The 22,153-nt window shown below is 55.4% G+C and overlaps 1 protein-coding gene across 6 annotated transcripts in view; it reads right to left on the bottom strand.

Moving 5' to 3' along the window:
* Positions 1–4,625: 4,625 nt before the first annotated feature.
* The window catches only part of PPP2R5C (protein phosphatase 2 regulatory subunit B'gamma), a 138,883-nt gene continuing 121,355 nt past the window's right edge, over positions 4,626–22,153 (bottom strand). For 3 of the 6 annotated variants that reach the window (XM_047795493.1, XM_047795499.1, XM_047795497.1), the window contains 4 exons: positions 20,486–20,587; positions 19,176–19,248; positions 14,557–14,673; positions 4,626–7,008 (listed from right to left, as the gene is read on the bottom strand). In XM_047795493.1, coding sequence (XP_047651449.1) covers positions 6,877–7,008; positions 14,557–14,673; positions 19,176–19,248; positions 20,486–20,587 — 424 coding nt within the window. In that variant the 3' untranslated portion in view covers positions 4,626–6,876. Of the gene's footprint in view, positions 7,009–12,833; positions 13,086–14,556; positions 14,674–19,175; positions 19,249–20,485; positions 20,588–22,153 lie in introns of those variants that run through there. The other 3 variants (XM_047795496.1, XM_047795498.1, XM_047795495.1) reach the window with 2 other exon arrangements.

The following is a 22,153-nucleotide window of genomic DNA, read 5'->3' as shown; positions in this document are numbered from 1 at the left end:
GTTCGATCCCTGGCCTTGCTTAGTGGGTTAAGGAGCTGGCACTGCAGTGAGCTGTGGTGTAGGTCGCAGATGGGGCTTGGATCCCGCGTTTCTGTGACTGTGGTGTAGTTTGGTGGCTGTAGCTCCGATTTGACCCCTAGCCTGGAACCTCCTGGCAGGTGCAGCCCTAAAAAAAAAACCCCAAAAAATAAAATTAAAAAAAACCCAAAGAAAATCAAAACAAAAAACCCCATGACATTTCAGCCAGGGGCCACCCTACCTTGCTCTGTGCCCACATGTGTACTCTGACTCTGTCTGTAATGCCAGTGTGAGCATGTCGGGGTGTGTGTGTGTGTGTGTTGCGTGTGGGGACACATCTGGGATCCGGATCCACTGTATCTCCTACAGAGCAAACATATCATTCCAGGGGGTCCCTTGAAGCGCAACCTGGTTTACTGGCATCAAGAACTATCACAACTGTGCTGAAGGTTCACCAAAAGCATCTGTTATCAGTTGCTTTTATTACAAGAATTATGATTTTTTCGGTAACGAGATGAGGCGATGGATGTTAATTAACTTACTGCAGTCATCATGTCACTACTTATGTGTCAGGTCATTCTGCGGTACCAAACTTTCAGAGCTGTATGTCAGTTACACTTGATGAAACTAAAGGGAAAAAATGGGCCAAAAACCCTCCGTGATCGAAGCTTCCTTGTGGTGCAGTAGGCTAAGGATCTGGCATTGTCACTGAAGAGGCTCTGCTGCTGTGGCGCTTGTTCTGTTCTTGGCCTGGGAACTTCTGTGGGCCGTGGGCACAGCTAAACCTCCCCCCCCCATGAACCCTGTAATTGACTAGATGTTGCGAATCATCCTACAAAAACGGATCATGAAGCCTGGCTCTGCTCCAGCTTATGCTGACTTAACTGTATGTTTCTTTCTGTCTTTTTTTTTTAAGGGCCACACCTGTGGCATAGGGAAGCTTCCAGGCTAGGGGTCGTATTGGAGCTGCAGCTGCCAGCCTACACCACAGACACGGCAACACAGGATCCGAGCTGTGTCTGCGACCTACGCCACAGCTCAAGGCAACACACGATCCTTAACCCACTGAGCGAGGCCAGGGATGGAACCCACATCCTCATGGATACTAGTTGGGTTTGTTACCTCTGAGCCATGACAGGAACTCCTAACTGTGTATTTCCCTCCTATCTTTTTTGGCTGCCCCGTGGCATATGGATTTCTGGGACAGGGATCAGATCCAAACCACAGCTGTGGCGATGCCAGAGCCTTTAACCCACTGTGCTGGACTGGGGATTGAACCTGTGTCCTGGCACTGCAGAGACACTGCTAACCCTCCTGCACCACAGCGGGAACTCCTGACTGTATTTCTTTCTTTTTTTTTGTCTTTTGTTGTTGTTACTGCTATTTCTTGGGCCGCTCCCGCGGCATATGGAGGTTCCCAGGCCAGGGGTTTAATCGGAGCTGTAGCCACCGGCCTACGCCAGAGCCACAGCAACGCGGGATCCGAGCCGCGTCTGCAACCTACACCACAGCTCACGGCAACGCCGGATCCTTAACCCACTGAGCAAGGGCAGGGACCGAACCCGCAACCTCATGGTTCCTAGTCGGATTCGTTAACCACTGTGCCACGACGGGAACGCCCCTGACTGTATTTCTAAAAGCACCTCAGGAGTAAACCAGGCTGAACTGGAAGTGATCAGGCAAACCTGGGAATAGAAAAAAAAGACGAATTAGAGAGTTTGGGCCCCTCTGGTAGCGTCCTGTGGAATTTACATAAACCTTTAGTAAAAAGCACAAAGATGTGCGAGAGCGGGCAGGCCGAGGTGGGAAAATTCAACAGGACCCAGAGCTAAAAGTGCCTGATTTTTTTTTTTCTCTCGTGTGCTCCCTCCACTCCCTGGGGACTGACGCTGGCACTCCTTGTCCCTAGGGTGCCTGGGCATCTGGCTGTTTCTGCCTGTTGCTCCCATCTCGACCACAGAAACCCAAGGCCACGAAGTCAGCAAAGCAGGAAAAACATGGAGAATAAAGCATCTTGACCGGGGGCAGAGGACCGAGGCGGCCAGAGCTGACGTCATGGTCAGGAGACGCCTAGTCTCAGCAGAACCGCCAACTTCATGTGGCATCAGCCCGCAGCCTCAGGGCCCCAGCCCCTTTATTTTAATTTTTTGTTTGTTTTGGCTGTGCTAGAAGCACGTGGAAGTTCCTGGGCCAGGGATCGAACCCGCGCCACAGCAGTGACCTGAACATGGCGCTGTCAATGCTGGATTCTTAAGTTGCTGAGCCACCGGGCAACTCCCCAGCCCCTATAAATCCTCCTGTTTTCTCCCCAGAAAACAAGACGTTCGTTTTCGGGACGTTGGTCTGATACGCTCTTCATTCGCTGACACATTGGACACTTCGTTCCGTTTCCTCAAAACCCTGCCTCTTTATTCTCATCCAGCCTGGGGGACAGGTACCGAATTTCCAGTATCAAAACCACTGGTCTTCACCTGCAGGAACTATTTCCTTCTCTGAAAATGTTAACCTCAGTGATTTCGAACGTTCTGGGAGTTGGAACCTATCCCGCTGCCGTGAACTCCAGCGTGAAACCACACATACGCAGCAAGAGCTGAAGTTTTGACAAACGGAGAGGTTCATATGAGTCAAATAAAGTTAGCGAGAATAGAAACTAACGAGTTGGTGGCCTTCAAAGTGTTGCAACTTGGAATAACACGCTTTGAATGTCTTTAGAGAAAATGTTACAAGATTTAAATGGACATAAAACCCACAGCTTCTGAGGTGTGCGCAGGCCACCGGCCTGGATGGCCCCTGAGGTTCTGGCCCTAGCCCAGCCCCTGCCGTGTCCTGGTGTCCCCACAGCGCAGCGGAGTGGGGAGGGGCTGGTGCTCCAGGGCCCCTGCTGGGCAGAAGCCCGGCTCCTCCCCACCGCCGCCGCCGTGACCTTGGGCGGCGACTTACCCTCGGAGAGCCTTGGTCTCCTCTTTCAGGGGGTATAACCACGGCGGGTGTGAGAATTAAGTAAACTGACACCTACGAGGGGGCACCCACCACAGCCCCGGGCACAGGGGTGCGGCCAGAATCAGCTGCTGTCCCGGGACGGCGATGGTTTCGGACTGGTTATCTGGGAAGGAGGCACTAGGCCATTTGGATTGTGCTTTCCAGCCTCTTTGTATTATCATTATTTTCTTTTTGTCTTTTTAGGGCCAAACCCGTGGCATATGGAGGTTCCCAGGCTAGGGGCTGGATCGGAGCTGTACCTTCCGGCCTACACCACAGCCCCAGCAACTCGGGATCAGAGCTGCGTCTGTGACCTACACCACAGCTCACGGCAACGCCAGATCCCTGACCAGCTGGGCGAGGCCAGGGATCGAACCTGCATCCTCGTGGGAGCTGGTCAGGTTCGTTTCTGCTGAGCCAGGAACTCCGCTTTCCGGCCCCTCCCTACCTGGACAGCGCGAAGCCGGCCTCCTCTCCTCAGTACGTTCTCTCCAGAATCCTTGTCCTAAGCACGGACCCGGCGGCCCGCACCCCCAGCCCCCGTGTGCGAGATGGGAGACAAAGAAGCTGGACCCGAGCGGAGGTGTCTTCAGCCCCGGGTGCCTGCTGCTCGGCAGCGGGCACCCGTGTCTCCGAAACATGCCCACCACCGGACGCTCAGGCCACAGAGACACGGGGATGGGCTCCGGCCTCGTCGCCGCCCCTGAGCTCCGAGGGCCACCCCTGCGCTGCTGTCACGGTGGGGGCGTCACAGGGGCCACCTGGCCGATAAGGACAGCGGGGTGGGGGGGCCTCGGGCCGCGCGCACCTGCTGGGACGCCTCCGAAGAAGCAGCGCTGCGGAGGTGAGCTCATCGCCGGGACCTGGAACAACTCCAGGCTGGGCCCGCTCCAGGCGACCCTTCGCAAGAGCTCCCCGCCGGGAGCCGGTGGGGGGGCCAGGATCCCAAACGGGTGCTCGCCGCCATCCCGCCCTGTTTTGGGGACCCGAATGTCTCTTCAAGAATAGTTTTCAACGTCGTGGTCAGGGCTCAAACAGTTCCATTCCTACGCGTGGCATTCCGAGTTCCTCTGCCTCCTCACAAGACAAGGGGTGGTCACTAAAAAGAAGCCACCGCCGGAGAAGTAAAACAGGGAGCCCGCAGGGGCTCGGCCGAGACCCACCCGGCGGTGGTGGGCGGCACAGCGGCGCCCAGCCCGTGCTGGGCGAGGGATGGCGCTCCCGTCCTCCAGCCCGTGTCCCTGGATGGCTGCCCTGCCCCTCACCGTCACCTGAGGATACTCAGAACCAGCTTGCCCAACACCATGGCTAAATGTAGCATCATGATGAGCAATAAAATTCACATGTTCTTTATTTAGTCCATATAATACACCATTTTTAGAGGTTTTTTTTTTAAATTAGAGAAAAGAGCATATTAAATGGCAAGTGTATGAAGTTTCTCTGCGTAAACAATGTCGAAACAAAAAGTCCTGAATTACAAAATGTTAAAAAAGTTGTAGGCACTAAACATTTCACTAAAGCAGAAAGTTACAGATCTTCCCTAAAGAAAAATAATTGTGCCACTTACCTAGTTTTGCTGTTTCTATGAACTTTTTTTATTCTGTACATAGGACATTTTGTACAAAATATGAAGTCTACATTTTTATTACTCGATACCGTAAAACAAAGATACAATGTATGTACAATAGTAAAAGGAAGCCAGACTACAGCCACACTAAAAAGACACTCGGAATAGTGACATTGCTGATGTAGAGATACATTTTGGAAAGAGTGAAGATGCCAAATGCAGACCTTATGAAGAAAAACAGTCACCAGTTTATTTGCAATGCAGTACTTTTGAAATCAGTTGGGCACAGAGGAAACAGTATGGGATAGTATGTCCGTTGAACAACTGGCACGGGGAGTCTGAGAGTTCTAACCAGGAAAGCTTTAATAGGCCAAAATATTAAATAATAACTCTTGTCAAAGAAGATGAGTTTCTCTCAAAACTTTTGTTTCCCCCTCCCTTTTGGTGAATGTTTGTCTTCAATAAAGAGCAGAAGTAAAACCTAGACAAAAAGATGCTTCTGTATGCCACGCTCTGCCCATCGCCCAAACGTTGCTATTTTGCTTTTTCCCGAGGGCAAAAGGAGAGGCTTCCCAGAAACCTCTCGAACACACATTCTAACACCAGGTCAAGGATACTTGAGAATCTATCAGCCAAAGACGCAAGTTCAAACAATGGGATATCAGGATACATAAGACGCTGCTGCTTTATACAATAAAAAGCACCCTTTTTCCCTCAGAAGGAGAAGGCATCTAAACTTTTTAAAAACTATAAATGTCATTATGGTAAAGCGGGCGGGTACTTGTCAAGTTTCTCAGGTGTTTCTTCTCCCAAAGCGGGTGTCTCTGCTTCCAGCTGGGGAAGCTTCTAATTCAGGGCTCGCTCCGAACACAAGGCGTCCCTCCTCCCCGCGTGACTCTCCTCCAACGACAAGGATTTAGGTGCAACCAACCTAAATTCAGCCCCCGGGCTGCTCTTCCCATCGCTTTAGTGGATTCCTGAGGCCTCGACTCCGAGACAGATCCTGAAAGAAGCCACACTTTACCTGTGATGCATCGAGACATTTGCCATTAAGCTCTAGCATCTTACGCCAGAGAGGGGAAACCAGAGCCACTAGTTTAGAGCAGCAGCAGCACGCGTCTCAGATGCTTTCGAGCGGGACAAGTAAGTCAAAATACTGGCCACCCTGAGAGCAATAAAGAACAGACAAAGCACTAAGTTTAAAGATTTGTCTCCTCGTGCTGTTCCATCGAAAACGAAAAGCTCAGTACATGCAAGGAAGTCTCAAATAGTTAGCAGCATTGAAGACCCACGAAACCCCCGACGCTGTGTTCTCCTTCGCAGGCGAGGGCTGAGCGCGCTTGCTCACAGAGCCGCGTGGGAGCCCCGCCGCGGCTGCAGCTCTCGCCCAGGCTGAGAACCGGCCTCACCCCAAGCGCTCTCGGCCTCACTCCCTACGGAAGGCGCCGGGCTCGGGGAGCAGCCTTTCACTGATCCGAGAGCCTCGTGCCAGGGCAACAACGTGGGAACAGGGGAGAAAAAAAATCTGCAAAGTAAGACACGAACACGCCATTGTCGAGATTCTGGTTCCAGTCAAGAGGAGGCTCCCTTTAAAGCCCACGTGTGTCTCCCAGGGCCCGGCGCCGGGTGCGGCTGTCCGGCGGGAGCGGCCCCCAAGAGGGACGGGACCCGGGGCGCGCGGGGTCGGCGGGGGAAGCCACGCCGCAGGGAAACGCGGGGCCCAGGGCGGTCCCGCCACTTCCCCAGGGGGTGCAGTCACAAGGACAGCAGAGCACTCCGATGAAATGAAAACAACTCCCCCGCCGCCGCCGCCCCCCCCAACCAGCCAAAACACCCCCGAAAGCAACTGCTGGCGCGGCCACCATGTGGAACCACCTCACCGGCGGCGAAGTCTTGAAAGCGCCACGTCACGGTTTCTGGCGGAGCTGCTCTGAGGTGAAAGAGGCCCGGGACCCTCAGGGCCGCTGCCTCGAATGACCACAATCCCATCCGGGCAGAAGGTGGCGCGGGCGGCCAGGGCGCTTGCCTTAGCTCTGACTTTGGGAGACTGTCTGATCTGGGACCTGCCGGGGGCGCGAGGCCACGGGGTGCGGGGGGGGGGGGGGGGCGACACCGGGAGCGCCCGCAGCCCTGCGGTCGGACCCAGGAGGTCCCCCTTGTTTGACCTCTGGGCTCGAGCCGAGGCGGGAGGGCGTGACTGCCTGGGTCGGGTCGGGTCGGGTCGGAGGGCGCTTGCACTTGAGTGTAACTGACGGGCATGGCACACAGAGCACGGGCTTCTACAGGTGCTGCAGGGTGGCGCCGCGGCGGGGCTAGCGCCCGTCCTGGGGGGCCAGCTCCTCGGCCCGGCCGGGGGCCTCCAGGGCGCCCTTGGCGTGCAGGTCCTGGGGCAGCTCGGACTTGCGGCGCGCCACGGGCCGGTCCTTCTTCAGGTCCTTCTGCGCCTGGAATGAAAACGCACGGTGTTGGCTGCAGACCTGGGACCCAGACGTGCGCGCTCTGCGCTGAGCCCGCGGGGACAGTCACCACCCGCAGTGACCAGGGGGCAGCTCGTCTACTCAACGGGACCCAACGACTGCTGGGAAGGTCGGCCTGTGCAGCGCTGACCCTGGGGGCTCTTGGGGGCGCACTTGGCACAGGGACCGGCTCTACTAAGCCCCTCCTATTTCATCAACTGTGACCAGAGCCATTCAAGGCTCTGCCCGCTACGGAGGCATCTCAGCAAGCCTCTGTAAATAAAAAGAATGAATGGAACACCTCTTTCAACCGGATTCAAAGCCAATACCAGGTCTAAAACTGGCATTCCCGTCATGGCTCAGCGGTTAACGAACCTGACTAGTGTCCATGAGGACACGGGTTCGATCCCTGGCCTCACTCAGTGGGTTAAGGATCCGGCCTTGCTGTGGCTGTGGTGTAGGTCGGCAGCTTAGCTCCCATTCCACCCCTAGCCTGGGAACGTCCATATGCTGCGGGTGTGGCCCTAAAAAGACAAACAAAAACCCAACAAACAAACAGGTCTAAAACTTCTTTCAAATTTGAAAAAAGATCCCTAAGATGAGAGGTATTCAATGTGTGGGAGAATCCTCTGGAGCTTAGAAACAGTATATTTACCTAAAATCCCATCCTCTAGAACCGAGAAACACTGTAACTATTTATGTAAAAGTTCCTAAGATGAAGGGTAAATGACTGCCATTTTCTTACTGAAGCTTAGGGCATTTTGGCTTTACTTCAAAAAAAAAAGTTAAATGAATCCTTTTCTTTTTTTTTTGTCTTTTTTTTGTTGTTGTTGTTATTGTTGTTGCTATTTCTTGGGCCGCTCCCGCGGCATATGGAGGTTCCCAGGCTAGGGGTCAAATCGGAGCTGTAGCCACCGGCCTACGCCAGAGCCACAGCAACGCAGGATCCGAGCCGCGTCTGCAACCTACACCACAGCTCACGGCAACGCCGGATCGTTAACCCACTGAGCAAGGGCAGGGACCGAACCCGCAACCTCATGGTTCCTAGTCGGATTCGTGAACCACTGCGCCACGACAGGAACTCCCCTAAATGAATCCCTTTCTGCATGAGGACTTGCAGAACTGTGTCTGCAAAGAAAGGGCCCTGACGTGGGGAGTATGTAGAGCGATGCGTCCGTTTCCATGAATAGTAAGAGTATTCGGTTTCCGAGGCAGGACCGCTGTATCACTCCCAGTATCTCTGAAGCCTAAGCACGAGCCGTCGAAATCACCTAAGCCCGACCTGGGTACCTGCGGGCTGCCAGCTCGTGAGGACCACGAGCCAGCATCACATCTTCCCTTCTCTTCAGTGTCTCCAGCGAAAGGGAGACAACATTTAAAGAAGAGTTGCTTTTGTGGTGGTGATCAGACAGCTACCAGAAAAAACAAGAACACATCCCTGACAGCTCCCCCCAGCGTCCAGGCGGCCAGCATCGCCGGCACGATACGCAAAGTCCTTCTCTTCCCTTTAACGAAATACCCAAGGACCTGCTAGAGCCGCGCGTGGTGAGTGCCTGGACTGGCAGAGCCACAGCTTCCCAGGGTTCTCTGCAAGCGTCATCTATGAAAACTACGCGCGTGGCAAGGCTCGGACAGACTCTAGCGCGACATCATTCCAGGATTATTTCTAGAGATGCTACTTGAATATGAACGTTCATTCATGGCAAAGGCAAGGATTCTCATCTTTCCCCGGGGACTAGTGCAAGGTGGCTTCGGGACCACACCACCCACGTCAGAGGACTGTGGAGGCCCCCCCGTCCCCGAAGGGCTGCTTGTCTCGGTCACAGTCCTTGTAGAAGTGCTCTCATCTGGGGACATGTTGGCCTCAGACCCACGAGAAACTCAGGGAACGTCTACCCTGAATTTTATGGCCACTCCGTGTCAAGCTGTAAAACAAAGCAAAGCGAAGCCAAACGAAACCAAGCTTTTCGGGTGCCTGAGATATTTAATCACTGCTGCGAGAGGCATTCTGAAGAGAGGGCACATTTTGATGGAAAGGCAATAATAAAAACCTTGGCGCTGGAACGGGTAAGTGCAAACAGAAAGCCCACGGGACCCTGGAAGCTTCCGGAAGGACACAGAGTGTGAGGGACCCATTTGAGCCTTTCTGCACAGCCATTCTAAGCCCGTGTAGAAAGCAGAGGGCAATGTGACAAACCGCAAGGGGGAGGTGGGAAAAGAGGGCGACATCCCGCAGCCAGGCACCCTGAGCAGATGCCCCGGGCGGAGGCTGTGCTGCACAGCAAGCTGTCCTGGTGGGGCCGACAAGACACGTGACACCAGGCACACATAGCTCTGCGGAGGTGCTCGAGGCAAACAGCGGTGTGACAATGGCAGCCCCGGAGGCTGCACCTGCAGAGCCTGTGAGAACCGTACAGAAGAGGGCTCACTGCTTAATTCAGGACAGAACCCACCAAAGTCTGCTAAGGGGCCAGATCTCTGGCTTCGCCAGCACAGGTTGGGATGGCGGGGGGAGGGGAAGACACTTCCTTCCACGCACCACATGCGCCACCGTCAGCTCTTCTCCTACGTGCACAAGCCTCGCGTGCATCCCACGCATCGACGGAGGAATAACCTTCACTGCCTCCCTCCTGATCTGCACGGCTGACATGGCTTTCCTCCCCACCTTCTGCTAAAAAGGACAACTGGGAACATTTTAAATGTCACAGTTCCCGTTGTGGCGCAGCAGAAACAAACCTGACTAGGAACCATGAGGTTGTGGGTTTGATCCCTGGCTCGCTCAGTGGGTTAAGGATCTGGTGTTGCCATGAGCTGTGGTGTAGGTGGCAGACGTGGCTTGGATCCCGCGTTGCTGTGGCTCTGGTGTAGGCCAGCGGCTACAGCTCCAACTGGACCACTAGTCTGGGAGCCTCCCTATGCTGCAGGTGCGGCCCTAAAAAGCCAAAAAAAAAAAAAAAAAGACTGATAGAAATATCATTCACACGAAATTTACCAGTTTTCTTTGGAGGTTCTATAAAAGGGTTACCGGAGTTTTTAAAAAAAAAACCCTGAAATTATAGTTCTGATAGGAAAACATACAGCAGAATTTCTCCACGAAGTTCTAACCAACTGCATCAGGGCCTCCTGTCCCGGATTCTTCCACAATTCCATCATTTCTCTCGCACATGTCCTGAGCCCACATTCAAATTATTTCAAAGAAATGAGAAATTACTTTGGAAAAATAAAATGAACTCAAAAGGGCATTGAAAATGTTCAAACTACTACACAGAAAAACTGAAAAACCTACTTTGGAACTCTGATAACGTCTTATGTCAATTTGGTCCCCAAATGATGGATATAAATTTCCCCTGCATCTTGCTACCTTTGCTTTTTTTTTTTTTTTTCTTCTTGTCTTTTTAGGGCCACATCCGTGGCATATGGAGGTTCCCAGGCTAGGGGTTGAATCGGAGCTACAGTTGCTGGCCTACACCACAGCCACAGCCATGCAGGATCTGAGCTGCTTCTGTGACTTACACCACAGCTCACGGCAACGCCGGATCCTCAACCCACTGAGCAAGGCCAGGGATTGAACCCGCAACCTCACAGTTCCTAGTCAGATTCGCTAACCACTGCACCATGACAGGAACTCTGGTATCTTTGCTTTAACCACAGTGTTTTGGCGAATTCCGGGAACGTGACTCCAAATTAAGAGTCTGTCACACCAAGTATTGTACCTGAGACCACGCTCTTAGGTTTAAGAAACAGCTTCCACTACATAGGTCAATACTCACACTGACATACAGAAAGCTACACTAAGTCTTAAATGGGCCATGCTAGTCTTTCCAGAGTTATTTCAGTTTTTTTTTTTTTTGCTTTTTAGGGCCACACCCACAGCATATGGAGGTTCCCAGGCCAAGGGTCGAATCGGAGCTGCAGCTGCTAGCCTACACCACAGCCACAGCAATGCAGGATCTGAGTTGTGTCTGTGACCTACACCACAGTTCACAGCAACGCTGGATCCTTAACCTGCTGAGTGAGGCCAGGGATTGAATCCGCATCTTCATGGATACTAGTCAGGTTCATTAACTGCTGAGCCACGAAGGGAACTCGTATTTCAGCTATTCTTGATCTCTGCGTTTCCACATGAATTTTAGCTACTCAATTTTTAAAAACACAGGTACTGCTGGGGTTCTGACTGGCCTGTGTCAACTTGGTAGAGAACTGCTCTCTTAGAAGCCCAGTCTTTCAACCCAGAAACGAGATCTGGGGACATCTGCCGAGGGGAAAGGAGGGGAGTCGTTTTTGCAAGAATGTCAATTACACAGAAAACTCAGTCGCACAGTCTGATTTCAAGAGTCATGAAGACAAACCAGCAAGACAAACACGCTCTGAGCTCTCCAGGAAACACGCTGTCTGCACAGCGTGACTCAGAACTCTGGGGACTGTGCTCCTCGTCGCCTGTGCAGGTGCACCTCCTCCCGGGCCCCTGGACGGTCAGCCAGCTGGGAGGTCCCCTGGGCAGTGGCCACCACTGCCGCTTCCAAGGCCGTTCGTCTCGAGAGGAGAAAGCCATTCGGATTTGCTTCTCAGTCTTCTACGGGGTAAGCCCTCCACCAGAACCACGGCCACAGATGGGGTGATCACGTGCTACGTCCACGACATTCCCCGCGTGGTGTGTTCCTTTCTTAGGTTTAATTCTCAAGCTCAAGGATGGACCAGAAAGAATCCTCCAACCCTGCAACGTCTAACGTGGAAAGACGGCTTGTAAGCCATCCATTGCCCTTCCCACGATGGGCACTGGGCGTCCTGAGCGACCTGAAGGCTACGTGGTCACAGAGCTGCAGACAGGCCTGCCGGGCGGGGGAGGCTGGCCGTGGCTCCCTCTGGGACTGTCCGCATCAGCAGGCCTGTGTGCACGTCCTCGGCCCACCTGAAGCCGGAAAATGAAAACGGTGATCGAAGAGCTGACCTCAGATTCCGAGTGAAGGAAAAAGTCGAGAAGGAAAATGAATACCCGCACAGAGAAAAACAGAAGGCTTTGCATGGTTTTTATTCAATTGATTCATTGCTAAGAATACTGTGAGAAAATTCTGGAACCCAACTGGATTAAGTAAAAAATGAGCTCCTGATGTTTTTCTGCTTTTTTTTTTTTAATGGCTACATCTGTGGCACACAGAAGTTCCCGGCCAGGGATTGCATCTGAGCCGCAGCTGTGGCAATGCCAGATTCTTTTTTTTTTTTTTTGTCTTTTTAGGTCCACACCCATGGCATATGGAGGTTCCCAGGCTAGGAGTCGAATCGGAGCTGTAGCTGCCGGCCTGCACCACAGCTACAGCATCTCAGGATCTAAGCCGCGTCTGTGACCTACACCACAGCTCACGGCAACACTGGATCCTTAACCCGCTGAGGGAGGCCAGGGATCGAACCTGTGTCCTCATGGATGCTAGTAGGGTTCGTTAACCACTGAGCCACGACGGGAACTCCCAGTGCCAGATTCTTGTTAACACGCAGTGTTGTGCCAGGGATTGAACCTGTGCTTCCATGGCAACTCGAGCCTGAACCGCTGCAGGTGGTTTCTCAACCCGCTGCGCCGTGGAAGGAAGTCCTCCCACTGTGTTTTTAGTTTTTGCATCCACCTGCCTCTATCTTAAAGAGAGGCCAAGAGCTCACTGGGTAGGAAGAGGCTCAGATGGGTCGGTGTGGGCACTGTACCCCAGCAGCAACATGAAAAAGGCATGTGGACCAGTGCTGTCAGGCTGGAAAACAATGCCAGCCATGCACGCAATTCCAAATCTTCTAATAGCCACGTTGAAAGTGAAAAGCAACAGGTGGCATTTCTTTTAATAACCTTTTTTTATTTAACCCAGTGTATCCAAAATATTCTCATTTCAACATAGCATCAATAACAGAAACTAGGAATGAGATGTTTCTAGGTTCTTTTCTTCACACCGAGCTTGGGAGCCCCCGTGTCAGCCAGGGCAGACAGAGCAGGGCTGACAGCCCCAGGTCACAGGGGCATTGGGGCTGCCGTGCTCGGCAGTGCAGTCTTGATGGCCTGCTGTGTGTGCTCTTGGTAACATCTGATCCTGTTGCATCAAGGGGGGGAATATAATTTACTTGAACTAAAAACAGATTAAAAAACAAACAAAAAACGGAGTTCCTGTCATGCTGCAGGAGAAACAAATCTGACTAGGAGCCTTGAGGTTGTGGGTTCAATCCCTGGCCTCTCTCAGGGGGTTACGGATCCGGTGTGGCCGTGAGCTGTGGTGTAGGTTGCAGATGAGGCTCAGATCTGGTGTTGCTGTGGCTGTGGTGTAGGCCAGTGGCTACAGCTCTGATTAGACCTCTAGCCTGGGAGCCTCCATATGCTGCAGGTGTGGCCCTAACTAGACAAAAGACACACATACACACATACACACACAAAACCCCTCTCTGAGCTCCTAACGACTCTAGCATCTATAAACCACCTTCATTTACTTAGTCTGCAGTATTTCAGCTAATACCCTAACCTGTTTCCTTTCAGAACTGCAGCATTGTCTTCAGGGATTCTTACACAGCTCAAAGGGGTTAAAGTTTCAGAGTCAGAAAGGGCTAAATCCAGTTAGCCCTGTATTCGTCTGTGTGGACTGAGAACAGGGGGCGTGATGAGAGGTTCACAGCCACCGCAAGGCCCCTCACACAGGCAGGAACTCCACACACTGCCCTCGTTAAAACCTAAATCCTGGAGTTCCCGTCGTGGCGCAGTGGTTAACGAATCCGACTAGGAACCATGAGGTTGCGGGTTCGGTCCCTGCCCTTGCTCAGTGGGTTAACGATTCGGCGTTGCCGTGAGCTGTGGTGTAGGTTGCAGACGTGGCTCGGATCCCGCGTTGCTGTGGCTCTGGCGTAGGCCGGCTTCTACAGCTCCGATTCGACCCCTAGCCTGGGAATCTCCATATGCCGCGGGAGCGGCCCAAAGAAATAGCAAAAAAAAAAAAAAAAACAAACAAACCTTCAATCTAAAAAAAAAAAACCTAAATCCTATATGTTCCCAGTCTAGCGACAGGATCTTTCTTTGGCTTGGTGGTCATCTAAACATGTGTTTTCACAACCTGAGCGTGGGTGTTGCACAGGTCCTGGCAGAGCCCCGGCCCTGGCGCAGGAGGGTGACCTTGCCGTTGGCAGGACCAGGGCTCTGCTTGGTGTCCTGGGGCCTGGAGGCCGGGACTAGCTCCGTGGACAAGTAAGAGGGGAGCCCTCTGGGCCAAGGCAGAAGTCGGAGAGGGGCAGAAGGAGCAGAGACAGGCTATTACTGCAAACCTTTGGGGTTTTGCTCTAGTTAACACCAGACTGGAGCTCAGAGTCGGGAGGGCTGCTGTTAGAGCAGACGGAGGCGCAGCTCAGGGGCACTTCATCCCTGAGAACGGTTCCTTCCGCTCTGGTCACTCCGGGTGTCGACTGACCGTCTCCCATGTGGTCACCGACATTTTTTCGCTCCTGCTGATGCGGGAGGCGCTGCTGTCACAGCTCTGAGGTCACGCGCACGTCTTAACACGTCTCTAAGGGGCGCGCTTTTACCTGGCGAGCCTCTTCGTTCACTGTCTTTCCCAGCGTCTGCGCCTCTTCCGATAAAGGCCCATCTGTCTCCATTGCCACCGGAATGCTCAGGGCGCCCGCCTGGCTACACACTGCGCACTGCAATGCAAAGCGCGGAGTCACTGGGGGTCAGCGTGGGCTCGGCTCGGGCCTCGTCCCGGCGGCACCACCCCACCGATGCCCCCCCGGAAGGGAGCCCAGGCCGAGGCAGCGCGGCCTACGGCTGCAGCACTTGGGCCCTGCCGTCTCCTGCCGTCCAGGCCGCCGTGGCCTCCGGCCTCCTTACTCCCAGGGAGCAGTGTGACGGGCCCCAGGCCTTCCCGCGGCCACCTGCCCCTCCCCAGCTTGCTTCACCCCATCCCCGGCCTTATTCTCTTGTGCTCTGCGCTCCGCCCAGACAGCACAACCTCGAGCAGCCCCACTGCTCACATCTCACTGCCACCGCGATGCCACTGTGGCCACGTCAGAGGGGCCTGTTGGCTCCCTCCCCTGCTGTCCGCAGGGCGGCCCCGGGTTCCAGGGTGAGCAGCACCCCACTTCTGACTTTGGTGAGTGTGACGCGGGCCTGAGACCAGTCAGAGGTGGTCGTGATGCTTATAATGAGCTCAGGTACCTCTGACGGGTGACTGTCCCTGGTATGTACTGTCCCCTCCTTGTGCATCTTCCCCCAGCCAGGTACTCCAACACCTCACACCTCTTGTACAAGCCTCTCAAATGCGTGCTATGGTCCCGTCTGTCTGGCAGGAGGACGGAGGCAAGGAGGGGCCCGGCCCTGAAGCTCACGGGCCACGGGCCTGCACCTCTCCCGGCCCGCAGCTGAGCCCCTGCCTAGCCCCCCGACCCCTGCCTCCCACCAGCGTCCAGGCAGAGCAGCTCGACCTCCGATGGGACGCGCACCAGGCCTCCCCATCCCGAGCCTCGCCCAGCCTCTGCCCAGCCCCGTTGCCAGCCTGCTCACTTGCACAAGCCGTGTTCTTGGCTCCATTTCGTTTCTTCAACCCTGAGGGTAGCCAGCTCCCCACTGTGTCCTCTGCCCGCCACTCCCATCAACCCCGCCTGGCGGCAGCATTTCCAAAGGCTTCTATGGGAGCCCCGAGGGCGGGCCCTTCCAGGCTGCTGTCTGCGCTGTACCCAGAGGAGCCCGAGTCTGCCCAGGCTCTGCCCTGGATGACACTGTAGCACCTGCACGCGGTTCTGGGGACAAAATCCCCACGTCCTGTCCCTTCTCCGAGCCCTCCCCACGCTGATGCTCCATATGCCTTGAGCCCCTGCTGGGCTGAGCCCCTCCGTTGGGACCTGAAGAGGCGGCCCCACCCCCGAGGGGCCCGGCGCCCTTACAGGGCTGCAGTCCTGGTGCTGTGAGGACATCCCAGCCGTTCTTTACGTGTCTAAGGACCTGGCCACCACGGCTGGTGCACCCCTCAGGCGTGTCTCTGTCTGACTCCTGAACAGAATTCTCTGCTGCTATCCGGCTCCCTTCGTGCATCAGCAGCTCCCTGACACTGGGGGCCGTGGCCCGCTCTCATCTCTGTCCTGGGCAAGTTCCACGACTTGGGACACGTGGCTGGTGCCACCCCATCTGCCAAGAGAGGAGCTGGGGGCCTGCACGTGCCTTGTCCTCAGGGGCTCGGCCGGTGCGGGTAAGCACACAGGGCACAAACCACGAGGTGGCGCAGGGATCATTTTTAACCAACAGCCCAGATTCCGGCCACGCCAGGAGACCAGCAGCGCTCCATGTGACAGCTGCCGGTGGCCGTGCCCAGGGCAGTGCGGGCTCGGTCCCTGCTGGGCTCAGGACAGAGGGGGCTATGAATGAGGAGCCACAACCTGCCCACAGTAAACCCATGTCACTGGCAGGGCCTCCAGCAGGCTCGGGCAGCAGAGGGCTTTCCCCGGGAACGAAAACCTTCCCAAGGCAGAAGTTCTCAACAGGTGCAGTAAGGAAGGTACGTCTCCCCAAAGAGAGACGGGCGGTCAGACTCCGGGCCCCGGGCCTCCTGTGGCACCTCCTTGTCACGGCAAAGGCACAGGAACCCTGAGCCAGAGCCACACATAAAAGTCCCTGGGGAGCCTTGCTTTCATCTCACGGGATCCCCACAAAAGGGAGATGCGTAAAAATGTCACCCAGCCCCTGGGTGGATTAGGAAAAACACATCTATGTTAGAAATCTTAAACAGTTCATGACGTTAAAAAATTACATCATGCCTGACATTAAAAAACCCCAACCGAAGCTCCACCACTGCTCGGACGTGAGCGAAATCCTGAAGGGCCCCACTTTCCAAATCCCAGCGGGCCTGAGCGGGGACACCCTCGCATCCCCGGGGCGGATGAAAGCCTGGCTTGTGAGAACCCGTGCCCTCCGGTGAGGTGCTCTGAAACCGCCTCTCACAGGGCGGACGGCAGCACCCGCTTCGCCTGTGCAACCGCGTAGGCGCGTTCCCGAGGCAGGGAGCAAACCCTACCATCCGCAGCCGTGCTGACTTGCTGCTGTCATGAATGGGAAGCAGTGATTACAAGTGAGAAAAGGTTTTCTCTCCAGAAAAGGAGCGGCAGGTACCAAGGCCCTAACTTTCGGCTCTGAAATAAGAGCTCACGCCCTATTCTCCGTTTCAGACCCTGCGCCGTGGGCGGGAGCACGCGGCCGGGCGGCGGGGCCGCCACCGAAGGTGGCAGCAGAGACGCGGCGGCCGCGCCCGGGCAGCGCAGCGCAGCGCAGCGCAGCGCAGGGCTGAGCGCAGGCAAAGCCCACGGCCCGGATGCTGTTGCCCGAGACATTTTTAAACAGAGCGGCCAAAGGGATGGAAATGGGATGCAAGAACGCGCAGGCAGAGTTCAGAACACGCGAAATGAGGGCACACACATTTAGGAAGCAGCAGCTGCCCCAGCGCAGCGGCAGAACCGTGCGCTCACACCGCCAGCGGCTCCCCCGGTTCGTCCGGGAAAGCTCTGCGCGCTCTTCCAGGAGGCCGTGCCTACACCCCGGGGAAAGCAAATACGACCAGGCCACGCGATCTCCATGTAGTCTACAGGCCTTGGAGGGTGTGTGATGGGTGCCTGACAAGCCCGATGGGGACCCCGTCTGCCCCCGGGCTGGATCCCGTCCCAGCTGTGTGGCTTTCCAACCACTGTCAGTACATTAATCTCACATTCAACGTAAATTCTACTCTCGAAAGTGTATACCCACAGCCGTCTACCTAAATGAACCACCGCGCAGTTTCACAGTCGCCTTAGAACAGCATTTCTGGGTGAGACCATGGAATAGAAATGGTTAGAAGCACGCCAGTTACTTGTTTCCGGAGGCATCAAAGACACACACTTAAGGCAGTCATTCAATTTTCCTTGACTGTAACTTTGTCAAAGGGAATACAAATCAGTATGTTATGACACACTCTCACCTTCATATCCACACACGCTCTTCATTAGACACCGAGAGCCTGAACCCCCCCGCCCCCCAGCACTGAGATGACAGTGATTTACGCATCCCTCTCGCCAAGGAAAACACGCAGACCGCTTACAATCCGGCTCACCTTGTAGAACCTTTTAGGACTGCAGGGGCAGCTGAGCAGTACTCCTCAGAAAGCAAGCTCTTTCCTGGGGAGTTGAGGACAGCCTGGGAACGCCTGGTGCGGCAGATTCACGCACAGGATGTTTCAGGGATGATCAGATGGGCACGTGGCACCAGAAGGAAGGTCTGCCAGGGGGTTCCCGCTGGAGCTCAGCAGAAACAAACCCGGACAGGATCCATGCGGATGTGGGTTCGATTCCTGGCCCTGCTCAGTGGGTTAAGGATCTGGCGTTGCCGTGAGCTGTGGTGTAGGTTGCAGACGTGGCTCAGATGCTGCGATGCTGTGGCTGTGGTGAGGCCAGCAGCTGCAGTTCTGATTGGACCCCTAGCCTGGGAACTTCCACATGCCATGGGGGTGGCCCTAAAAAGACAAAAGAAAGGTCTGCCAGGACAGTCCCCGTCCCCTGGACCAGTGGGGACACCACCGGAAGGTCACGTGCAGCCCCCAGACCCCGGCCACCTGGGAGTCACCTGCGTCGTCGCCACGCGGAGCATGCCTCCCAGCTGCGGCTCCAGAAGCCCCATTGCCTGTGCCCACCGCCAGGGCACATCAGGGCTTAGTCGTGAACACGGCTGACTAACGATAAAAGGCTCAGCCGGTAGAAACCTCATTTTCGGAAAGAGGACATCGACTCCGCCCTTAGTCTAGTTCACACCTAATTGCTTTTCCGTTAGAATCGACCGTAAAGAGCAGGGAACGGGGTCTGAGCTACAGCATCTATGACATTTGAGAGAGAGCGCAAATGGCAACCTTGGCCCAAGGCGAGGGGTGCTGCCCCGCTCTTTTACCACAGTGGGTTCTCAAGGCTCTCATCTTATGCGAAAAGCAGACTAAGAAGAAAAGCCACTTCTGTGGTAAAGACTTGGTGGGGCAAAATAAGTACTTATACAAAAGTTGGAAAGTATTTTTATTGCAGATGTTTTAATATACAGTGTTAGTGGAATGGACTCCCCCCCAGATGAAGCCACATTCCTATCTCATACAAACACTCAAGACACACCCTAGCCGTTTTCACGTTACTCTCTTTTTTAGTACCTGGGGGTTTGCTTTGGCTAGATTCTCTATTTTAACCCACGCTTCTTCTCGTTCTTTCATTTTTAGCTTCTCTCTGAAAAATAGTAAAATGTCACTGGTGTTAGAGAAACGAATCAAATTCAAGAAAACCTCAGGGGGATACAGGGCCAGCAATAGAAGGCCTCTTTTTTCTCTGTCACTGTCTCATTCCACAGATGTCACTGTGGGGACTGCAAAGCTCGTAATGGGAGAAAAAGGAAACAGGACTTAGAGGAAAAGAGTTAAAAGTATACATATACCGAAACTTTAGCGTGTCTGAGAGTCACGCTCTCAGCAACCCGGGCGCAGGCACACCCGTCTCCTTCCTCGCTCCTGTTTTGGTGCCCGGCCGCAGGACGTCTAAGACCCTGATGAGAAGCTCACACGCCGGTCCGCAGAGCCAGGGCGCGGCGTCCCGGCGGGGCCCCTTGGAGAGCTGTGACGCTCCATCAGGGAGACGACCTGCCATCGCAAGGGCCCAGCGTTCACACCCTCCCGCCTGAACCCCACGCTCGGCTGCGGGAGGAGCGGCCAGGCTGTCCGAGGGTCTGCAGGGCCCGCCGCCCGCCTGTCCTAGCCCTGCAGCCGGCCTCTTGCTCATCTGGGTCTCACTGCCTCGCTCCTCCTGCCCTTCCCAGGTACCCACTCCGCGAGGCCAGGGTCTCGGTTTTATTCACCGCCGTGTTGCTGGAGCCCAAACGGGGCCTGGCCTACAGAAATGCACCACGTCTAAGGAACGAACCCAGCACCTGGCCAGGACGTGCTGCAGATGACGCCTGTGCCTCGGAGGGCTCTGACCTCGGCCAGCTTCCAGCGACAGGGAACCCCGTCTGCCCACAGCCCGTACTTGACTCTCAGGAGGCGATTTTGAGAATGAAACGCACGGTTAGCACGGCCTAGGGACAGGGTCATCGTGACTGTCCCCGCACAGATGTGGGCTCTACAGTCCTCAGCATGAGAGCAGGGCCCCGATGTGGGAAGGTCTTAGGTACCAGATTCCAGAAAACACTGCATTTCTGGAGATCAATAAACTAGAACAATAAAGCAAGGCTGGACCAAGAGTCCTGCCCTGTCACACGACCTCAGAGCCTGCAACTCACAGTCCCGCCCAGTTCGCCTCAGACGTCCTCTGAGAACAGAGAACATTCTGAAAGTTCCATTCGTAGCCTACGTGCCCTTCTGGCGAAGATGATTAAACCGGGAGCATGACAGCGGGAACAGCTAACTTCAAACACACGTTCTTCAAAAGGAGTTCTAACCAGGACCCAGTGGCTCTGGCAAGGGGCACTTACTTCAGCTTCTCTGCTTTGAACTGCTGGGTGCAGTCATCAAACAGCTTCTGGTTCATCTCCATGAAGAGCTTCAGCGCGTTGTAGATCAGGCCGTGTATCGTCCTGCAAAGAGAGCTGCGAGCTGAAACCCCGAGGGCTTCACCTCCGGAGCCCGGCCCGCTCCCTCCCGCCGGCCTGCCCCCCGACCGGTCAGCCCGGCCCGCGGCCCCGTTGCCCAGTCGCCTAAGCGCCGAGCCCGTGACTGAGCCGCTCGCCGGATCCAAGGCAGAGCCCCCTCGCCACCCGCCTTCGGGCGCCTGGGCCCTTGGGCTCGCTGTCCCGGCTGAGGGCAGCCAAAAGCCACCGTGCGTGGAAAGAGTCTGAACGTGCTGAAACTCCAACAAATATGGTTCAGGCCAACTTTATCAGAGCGATAAAGACTCTGCTTGCTACCAATGTCAGCTCGAGGACAGACAAGTTAACTGTAATAATGCCAAAGCAGGGCTGGGAGAGCTTTCAGCGACACCACCATGGGACAGCTTATTCAACCCTTCTCTCAGGCTCTGACACGCCGGGGGGCAGGGGAGCCGCCCCACATCCAGCGGAGCCGCAAGAGGATGTTGGCTCCTTCCGCTCAGATGCAACCCCACTAAGGGGCCCTCAGAGAGACGGGCAGAGAAACTGCCCAGCAGAGCCTGGTCAAGACACAGAACTGGGAGCCACGACAAAAACAAGTCATAAGTACTTTTTAATTCCCTTCCTAAAACCCAAATCCTATTTGGAAAAACACCTAAAAGGCCCTTTCTTTCTGTGCAGCGGGCAGCGACTGGAGGCTGGTCAGAGGTCAGCGCCAGCTCTGACGTCACACGAAACCACACGCAGGGGCCGTGGCTCAACTCTGGGGGCTTGTTAGCCTCTGCTGACTCAGTGAAAAATAAACATTACACAGAAAAGGTTGAGGCGTGCCCGTGTGGTGCAGCAGGTGAAGGATCTGGTGTGGTCACTGAGGGAGCCTGGGTTGCTGCCCTCGGCCTGGCCGAGGAACGCCGCATGCTGTGGGAGCAACCAAAAAAAAAAAAAAAAAGACGTTTTGGAAGCGACGTAGGCACCATGAATGACCACCACTCGCCCAGCGTGTCCCTGACGCTGGCTGCTGTCCTTCCTTCTCCTGCTCGCGGCACCACGGCCAGCCCTGCTGAGGGGCCAGGGACCCGACCGAGGGTCGCTTTCTCCTACGTCGCCTCCACAGCAAGGCTGCTCGAAAGCAAAGGCCGCCGTGTAGTGTGTTTGTGACTCCCCATCACGAAGGCCCGAGGCGGGAGCCCACGTTCTCGGACGGGCCGCGGCGGCCAGAGACGGGGCGAGCCGAGGAGGGGGGCGGCCTAGGTGACAGATGGCGCTCTGGCGGCTGTGAATTCTGACTGGAGGGCCGGCCCGAGGTGGCGGTGGCGTCGGGGAGGCGAGCCCCGAGTCCCCGGCCGGGGACATGCAGAGGTCAGACCCCGGGGGGACACGCCGACCCTCACCGCCTCCGCAGGGAACTGAGGAGGCGGCGGCGGCGGTCCGGAAGGTGCCGGGGCCGCGAGGGGGTGACGTGTGGGGCGGGCGAGGGGTGGCGGGCACAGCCACCACGGGGTCGCTCTCTCGTTTGGTCACTGATATTCAGACTGGGACTCAACGGTCATGGGT

This window comes from Phacochoerus africanus, chromosome 9 (genome assembly GCF_016906955.1).
Source record: "Phacochoerus africanus isolate WHEZ1 chromosome 9, ROS_Pafr_v1, whole genome shotgun sequence".
Classification (NCBI taxonomy): Eukaryota; Metazoa; Chordata; class Mammalia; order Artiodactyla; family Suidae; genus Phacochoerus; species Phacochoerus africanus.
This window is presented reverse-complemented; position numbering and strand designations above follow the sequence as displayed.